The following is an 8,077-nucleotide window of genomic DNA, read 5'->3' on the forward strand; positions in this document are numbered from 1 at the left end:
GCCGGATGAAGAGACCATTGTGGTTAAAGTAGAGAAGGAGAAGAAAGCTGATGATAAACCCATAGGAGAGAATTCTGAGGAAGACGGCGAAGATAACAACAATAACAACAAGCCACTTGATGATGAGGATATTGACATTTTAAAGAGCTACGGCCTTGGACCCTATACCGGGCCGTGCAAGAGGGTAGTATAACCACTAGCCACGCTAAGTCTGTGTATCATCAATTCTAGGTTGAGGGAGACATCAAGGCTTTGGGTGAGAAGATCAATAAACTGTGCGGAATCAAGGTACTCGTGGGCATTTTGTTGTTGCTGCAGTAGTAGTAAAGGCTATCAGGAGTCTGATACCGGCTTGGCCCCACCGAGTGTATGGGATTTAGCAGATGACAAAGTGAAACAAGAGGTAGTAGTCAATATTCTCCTTACTCGAAGTGACGAGTCTGGGATGTCAGCAACAACAACCATTGCAAGTCTCGCAGTGCACTAAGATCCTCAATCCTGGTACGGATGATGCAAAGTATGTCATAAATGTTCGACAAGTGAGTTGAAATGAAATCATTATCCTTTTTTTATGAGGTTGTTCCCAGATTGCTAAGTTTGTTGTTGGCCTCGCACAGCACGTCTCCCCTACTGATATTGAGGAGGGTATGCGGGTTGGAGTAGACCGACAGAAGTATTAATCAACTACGGAGGAGGAGGAGGACTGTAGTATTCCATCATGAGCATAGATACCAAATCCAAATACCATTACCGCCTAAGATCGATCCAACTGTGACCATGATGACCGTTGAGGAAAAACCCGATGTTACGTAATATCAATTATATCCTCTGTGAATGTGGATCAGCTACTGCTTAGCTACTCTGATATCGGTGGTTGCAAGGAACAGTTGGAGAAGCTACGGTAGTAGCACAGTAGTTGAGGATAGCAGTAGATGCACTGTTCTCAGAGAGGTTGTCGAGATGCCTCTACTACAACCTGAACGCTTCGTCCAGCTTGGCATTGACCCTCCTAAGGGAGTCTTATTGTAGACACCTACTTATGGTAATTTGGACTGTGATGTGATTGGTGTGGTATTAGGTATGGTCCCCCAGGCACAGGGAAAACACTCACAGCGAGGGCTGTAGCTAATCGAACTGACGCTTGCTTTATCTGTGTAATCGGTAGTGAATTGGTTCAGAAGGTAGTAGCCGTTACTGGTAGGGAGGCTCTTAGTAGTCTGTTGTCAGTATGTGGGAGAGGGTGCAAGGATGGTACGGGAGCTATTCACACTTGCTCGTAGTAAGAAGGCATGCATATTGTTTATTGATGAGGTCATATTCGGGGAAGGGGTTATGGTGCTGGTCATGTCGCAAACACTTCGGTGGTAGTCGTTTGGTGTTGAACTATAGTTAACTTCATGACGAAGTCGTTATTAGTGTTTGGTTCTCCCTGGTACACAATAAGTAGTTGTTGTTAGGTTGATGCGATTGGTGGGTCTCGTGGTAGTGGTGGTAGTGGATCGGAGGATGATGAAGTGCAGAGAACTATGCTCGAAATTGTCAACCAGTTGGATGGTTTTGATGCTCGAGGCAATGTTAAGGTCCTTATGGCCACCAACAGACCTGATACTCTCGATCCAGCACTACTACGGCCTGGTAATATGTCATCTCGTTGATAGAGAGTTTGTTGACGATCTGTGGAGCCTGAATAGCGTCTTTGATGATCAGGTCGACTTGACCGTAAAATTGAATTCGCGTTACCGGATTTAGATGGTCGTACGCATATTTTCAAGATCCAGGCCCGCAGTATGAACATGGATAGGTAGTAGTAGTAGTAGTAGTAGTAGTAGTAGTAGCACAGTGGGAAGCATCGATTGCAGTGTGGGGGAAAAGTATGTACATGGTCCGATATATGTGTCGGAAAATTTTGAGGAAATTTCTTGTTGGTTTTCCGACACTTCTACTCGAATTCGTTTATACGAACTAATAATAATTATAATTTCATAACTAGTGAGGAGAGGAAAGCGAACATATTCCTACAGCATTTCTCGTTGGTCATTTTAGAGACATTCGTTTTGAGCTCCTGGCAAGGCTGTGTCCTAACTGTACTGGTGCTGATATAAGGAGTGTGTGTAAGTCTATATTGGGATGAGATGTGTAAGAAGTGTGGTATGGAATATGGTTGGTAGGTACGGAGGCGGGGATGTTTGCCATTCGAGCGAGGCGGAAATCTATTTCTGAGAAGGATCTGATTGAGGCGATTAATAAGGTTGTGAAGGGATACGCCAAGTTCTCGGCGACACCAAAGTAATATGTGGGAGAATCTTAGCATGGATGATGGTATGATACGGATGAGGTCCGAATATATACCATTATTATTCAGATATATGGTATACAACTGAGCAAGTGATATGTAGTGAATACTGTGGTATCTTCTATGACGGTTTTCATCGTTGTGATGCCTCGTTATGCTGTGTTGTGTTGTAGTAGTAGATATGAGTATAACAGTATCATCATGGAGTATCATCATTGAATGAAGCCTTACTTGAGTAGTAGTAGTAGTAGTAGTAGTAGTAGTAGTAGTAGTAGTAGTAGTAGTAGTAGTAGTAGTAGTAGTAGTAGTAGTAGATATGAGTATAACAGTATCATCATGGAGTATCATCATTGAATGAAGCCTTACTTGAGTAGTAGTAGTAGTAGTAGAAGTAGTAGTAGTAGTAGTAGTAGATATGAGTATAACAATATCATCATGGAGTAGAGTGCTGGGTACACGCTCAGGAGAAGAAGGGGAGATTGCTCCTTTACTACTTCATAACGGCTTAACAGGAGCATTTATGTGGCCTAAGAGTTGTGATGATAATGATGATGACGAGGTGTGTTCCTGTTATGAAGATCTGTGCAGTATATAAAATGGTGATGAGCCTGTGGTTGTAGTCTTTGTTGAACGAATGTAGGTAAAAACGACAGGTGGTGGGATTGAACCTGCGGGCTCTTTTTCGTCACGCGCCACGAAATTACCGCTACGCAGCGAGAGGAGACGGTTCATTCATCAGCGTTTTTGTTGTTGTTGTTGTTTTGAAATATAATAATAATGAAGCTGAGGTTCTACATGTTCGACTGGGATGATAATATCTTATATATGCCAACTAAAGTGCATGTTGATATTGATGGTGAACCAAGGGACATTACTACACAAGGTAGGAGGCACAACAACAGTGTTGGAGGAGGAGGAGGAATATATGTTGGCTCACCTGAGCTCAGGGTTTTATTCACGAATTTGGGTAGAGGTGTATAGAAACGAGTGACAATTTCCTCCCAGAATTGTCATATTGTTATCATCAACACATGTAGTTGATGACCATGTGCATATCCCCCCCCACACTGCTGAGTTCAGTCTCGCACTTGTTCATCTTCAGAGTTTGCCAAGCTCAGAGGCAGTCCTGGTTTGAAGCCTCGAAATGGTAGTTGGAAAGAGACATTCGCAGATATGCACGATGAGGATGACCTCTTTTATAGAGACGCTCTAGAAGCTATTGAAAAGGGTAGGGTGCAGGGATTGAACCGGGGTCTTCTTATTCTTGTTGACCTGCAGAGCAATTCGGCCCTTCGTTCCACTCCTTCAAGAATTGCTTAGCACATGCCCGTTTGTTTGCTATTATTACGGCACGTGGGCATCCCTCGGAGGTTGTAAAGAGTGGGGTATTACGACTCATACCTAAGATCTTAAATGAGGAGGAGATGGCGAGGATGTAAGTGCAGTTTATGAAGTTATGTATAGTATTGGTGGAACAGGTATCGGCATTTGGAGTGGTATGGAAAATTACACGATTCGAAGCCTATGTCGGTTGAGAAGTATGAAAAGCATTTCTCTGGCTTGGCAGTTGAAATTTGTAGTTTTAGGTATATATCTCTATGCGAGTTTGCCACGGTATCATCGAATGAATTTCGTGCGAAGTATGGTAATCTTCCGAGTGAGGAAGCGAAACAGATTGCGATGCGACAATTCATAGACAGTTCTGTTGAGAGGATTCAGCGCATTATAACGCGTAATGAGGCGTTGGATAGTAGTGAGGAAGAGGGACCACCACCACCAGCAGCAGCAACTGGTAGCAGTAGTAGTGAGGAGGCGACGCCGCCGACGCCAGTGAGAACTCAAAGAGCGGGTAAAAACGGGGGGGGGACTTGGCTCGGTTTTTTTTCACAAAATTATTAGGAAAATTTAATTATGGACGGTTGAGTGTAGGAGTGTGCAAAGACCAACAAGAATTTTTCAGAGTTTCCTTGCTGCCGTCAACGCGCGTGGCTGATTATACCACGTATATCTCCTTACATTATAGTGGTGGCTAATATTCTATTTTCTATGGATTGGTAGTTTGCTCTATTAGGACTATAATCGCGAAAAAAATGTATTTTTCGAATGTGATTTTGTTGTTGTTGTTCAGATTCGGTGGCATCAGAGGTTCGTAAGTTGCGTATGCTTCGTCGGAAGGGCAGTAAGATTATGTGTAATATGTCTTATACCGATCTCACCTTTGGTATGTCTGACGATGATCGTCATAATGTTAAGGCGATTTCGGATTTCCTTGCGAATGATATGACGAAAGAGTAATAGTGTTGTTGTCGGGTAGCCTTCTTGGTGATGTTCGTATGTGTAGGCACAAGCATGCTAAGTTTTATGTCTATGATACCAGTAATAGATCACAAGTAAAGAAGTTTATGTATGATAGGGATGAACAAGGAGTAGTGCGGACAATAGGAACAGATGAAAGTGAAATATCTGAGGCCGGGTCGAGCTCAGAGGAGCCTTAGTGAAAGCATCAGATTTGATTTACAACTACTAGTATGGATTGCCTAAGATTCCATCACCCTTTCTGTTAAGAACTGAGTTAACCATTTATTGTCAGTGTTGCTAATGATAGATAGCTTTGTTGAGTTCAATAATGGGAATTCTTGGGGACTTGATTTTGGGTAGAACTGGTTGATAATCGATTACGAGGGCGCGCGCTATAGTAATTTAAGTATGTATCTATGCGATTCTTGAACATCTAGCCAGTTGTTGCGAGAATAGCTGAGCTGATGGGAAGTTGGCCGCTGAGGAGTATATATAATTTTGTGGCGCGTGACGGTGGTCGTAGGACTTGTTGTTGTCTCCTTTGTTGTGAGCATATATTGCAGCTAGTCTTCTTCTCTTGATATGATGCTGCTTAGTTACGTTTGCTTTTAGGAAGTATTATTATTATGTCTATTGTCGCGACCGATGGTGATGATGTCCCTGCTCCAGCACGGTTACCCCCACCACCAGAAGATGTAACTACATCATCATCATCAGATAGCAGTAGTTGTAGTTTCTCAACGGGTTCAGCAGTGAATGTCGCTGGAGCTGAGGACAATACAGAGGCTTCACAGTCCCCCAGGGAGTCTCAGAAGGACGATGAACCTGGTCCTCTTATTAGAGACGGTCATCAAATTGATATACCAATTGACCCTCCGGGTGTTAAGTTCTCTATACGGACATTTTTCAAGTATGCTGGTCCTGGTTGGCTTATGTCATTGGCGTACCTTGATCCTGGCAATCTCGAGGCAGACCTTCAAGCTGGGGCATTCACAGGTTTCCAGTTACTATGGGTGTTGTTACTGGCTCATATAGCGGGTCTACTACTACAAATATGTGCCTGTCGTATTGGTGCTGCTACTGGTGAAAGTCTGGCAGAGAATTGCCGTAGAGGTTACTCGAGGAGAGTGTCCAATATACTATGGATAATGAGTGAAATCGCCATCATCGGATCAGACATTCAGGAGGTCATTGGAACTGCTACTGCCTTTCACGTGTTGTTCGGTATTGATATGTGGGTTGGTGTTCTTATCACAGCAGCTGATACTCTCACGTTTTTGTTCATACAAATATTCCATGGAATGCGTGTTATGGAGGCGTTTATATTCATCCTTATCATGACGATGATGGGGTGCTTTTTTGCTAATATGGCAATAACAGCGCCACCAGCAGTAGAGGTTGCTAAAGGCTTTATACCAAACGTATCGAGCTATGCTGTTATGGAGTTGGTTGGTATTGTTGGTGCTGTTATTATGCCGCATAATCTCTATCTACACTCAGCGTTGGTACAGTCTAGGAAAATCGATAAGAATAATCACGAGTTTGTGAAGCAGGCTAATAAGTAGGCATGATGATGATTATGAATATAGTAACTCGTATGTGATGTTAGGTATTTGACCGTAGATGCATGTTGTTCTATCCTCATATCGTTCATCATCAACATGGCAGTGGTATGCTCCTTTGCATATGGCATGTTCTCACTACACTGTGCGAGAATGCCCAAGGGACCATTTGCATGCCTTAGCAGTCCAGATGGTAGTAGTAGTATTATTACTACGCAATGTCATTAAGTTGTGTGTTTAGATTGGAGTACGAGTACGTGTGATCCGCTAAACCCTGATTGTCACTGTACAACTTCGTATGGTGAGACAGGGGTGTGTGCTATGGTTGGACTTGAAAATGCAGCAGAGGCCTTAGGCGCAGTGATGTGAGCAACTGAGTTCATTACTACTCACACATCTCTCCTGCTGTTTGTTGTTTTAGTTCATCGGATGCTATGAAGTATATCTTCGCTGTTGGTGTATTGGCAGCAGGGCAAGCGAGTACCCTTACTGGCACCATGGCTGGTCAATACGTTATGGAGGGTTTTATGCATATCCGTATATCAATGTGGGTAAGAGTACTATTAACACGTACTATAGCTCTAGGGCCGGCCTTGGCAATTGCTCTAGTTGAGGTAATAATAATGGCATTAGTAATAGTAGTGGTGTTGTTATTGTTGTTATTTTTGTTAGAGTGAAGTATCGGGTATGAACGGCATCAATGCATGGTTGAATATTCTGCAGTCTATACAGCTACCCTTTGCGTTGTTACCGTTACTGCACTATGCGATGAGCAAGAAGGTTATGGGCACGTAAGTGATGTCGTTATAACAGTGTGTCTTACTCGTGTTATTTGTATGTTCACTGTGGTGTGGTATGCAGGTTTGCATTGAATAGATGGTGGAGTGCTGGACTGTGGTTGCTGGCACTCATTATCCTCGCTATTAACGTTTACCTTATCATCACTACACTGGTCCCCTTAGATTGGCCTTGGTAAGTTTGAATATCATCATCATCATCATTTTATTATTATTAAATTATCATCATCATTTAGGTATGCATGGGCAATTATTGGTGTTGTATTCTACCTGTATGTTAGTCTATGTTTCTATTGTGTAGAAGACGACTTGTCCCGTGGGTGCTCCAATGTGAAGCATGATATTACATTCTTCCTCAAGCCGGTTATTCGAGGCTTTAAGATGCTCTATGGTCAATGCAAGAGAGCATTTGATAAGTGTATTGGAAGGAAGGATGATGATGAGGTGGAAGACTGTGAAGATACAACATCATCATCGGTAGACACGCCAAGGTGCGTAGTAGCAGATGTCCCCTCCCCATCGTCATCAGCAATAGTAGAAGAAGGCTTTAAGCATTAATTGCTGTTGTTGCTATAATAACAAGTGAATTCGCCGCTCCCGCCGTTGTTGTTGTTTGTGATGCATTTCTCTCCTCATCATTATAGTAGCATGCTGGCGTGTATTAAGCAGCCAATGACGGTATACAGTGACGAAGTATCTGTTGTATTTCCTTCTCTTTCTCTTCCTCATTATCTTCATCATCATATTCATCATCGGTGTGGTTGGAAAAGGGCGCCTCGATTCTTTTTCTTTCTAACTTTCGAGCGCTCTTAAGAGGGTCACAACGCCGTATTTCCAACTACTACCATTCATAATATATACTATTTAATAATCATTACAGCGATAATATAGTAACATCATAACAATAACAACAGTGTTCATGCCCCTATTGTTATAATTGTTGTTGCTTATATTGTTCATACTACTGATCATAATCGTCTTTGGGTTCTCCCTACCCCAAAAACTATCACTGTGTTGTTATTCGCATACAGTTGTAGTTTCTATCATACTTAGTCGTCGTGATATAGGATTAGTAATATCTATCATAATAATCATTTAGTAGAGAGGTCATGGATGTAGCACCTAGC

At 42.6% G+C, this 8,077-nt stretch overlaps 3 protein-coding genes across 3 annotated transcripts in view; all 3 read left to right on the forward strand.

The window, feature by feature from the left end:
• Window positions 1-32: 32 nt before the first annotated feature.
• Window positions 33-2,290, forward strand: Pmar_PMAR024906 (26S protease regulatory subunit, putative; the record flags this gene model as incomplete). The annotated part of the gene is made up of 14 exons (XM_002779717.1): window positions 33-184; window positions 232-288; window positions 338-403; window positions 453-539; window positions 588-673; window positions 729-809; window positions 857-901; window positions 948-1,025; window positions 1,079-1,181; window positions 1,228-1,311; window positions 1,458-1,635; window positions 1,708-1,801; window positions 2,044-2,111; window positions 2,169-2,290. Coding segments are annotated over 14 exons (1,301 nt in total), but the record flags the coding sequence as incomplete, so codon positions are not given.
• Window positions 2,291-3,070: 780 nt separating this feature from the next.
• On the forward strand, window positions 3,071-4,723 carry Pmar_PMAR024907 (hypothetical protein; the record flags this gene model as incomplete). The annotated part of the gene is made up of 8 exons (XM_002779718.1): window positions 3,071-3,176; window positions 3,396-3,521; window positions 3,572-3,728; window positions 3,772-3,831; window positions 3,880-4,025; window positions 4,422-4,584; window positions 4,635-4,669; window positions 4,707-4,723. 8 exons carry the CDS (start codon window positions 3,071-3,073, stop codon window positions 4,721-4,723), a joined length of 810 nt encoding a protein of 269 aa, XP_002779764.1.
• A 494-nt stretch (window positions 4,724-5,217) lies between these two features.
• Window positions 5,218-8,077, forward strand: part of Pmar_PMAR024908 (Natural resistance-associated macrophage protein, putative) — a gene marked incomplete at its 5' end in the record, with an annotated part of 4,040 nt that continues 1,180 nt past the window's right edge. Inside the window, 8 exons of the mRNA XM_002779719.1 lie at window positions 5,218-5,314; window positions 5,342-6,152; window positions 6,201-6,346; window positions 6,395-6,518; window positions 6,575-6,767; window positions 6,826-6,944; window positions 7,015-7,125; window positions 7,187-7,394. Coding sequence (XP_002779765.1) covers window positions 5,218-5,314; window positions 5,342-6,152; window positions 6,201-6,346; window positions 6,395-6,518; window positions 6,575-6,767; window positions 6,826-6,944; window positions 7,015-7,125; window positions 7,187-7,394 — 1,809 coding nt within the window. The remainder of the gene's footprint in view (window positions 5,315-5,341; window positions 6,153-6,200; window positions 6,347-6,394; window positions 6,519-6,574; window positions 6,768-6,825; window positions 6,945-7,014; window positions 7,126-7,186; window positions 7,395-8,077) is intronic.

The sequence above is a fragment of the Perkinsus marinus genome (genome assembly GCF_000006405.1).
Source record: "Perkinsus marinus ATCC 50983 genomic scaffold scf_1104296945730, whole genome shotgun sequence".
Lineage (NCBI taxonomy): Eukaryota > Perkinsozoa > Perkinsida > Perkinsidae > Perkinsus > Perkinsus marinus.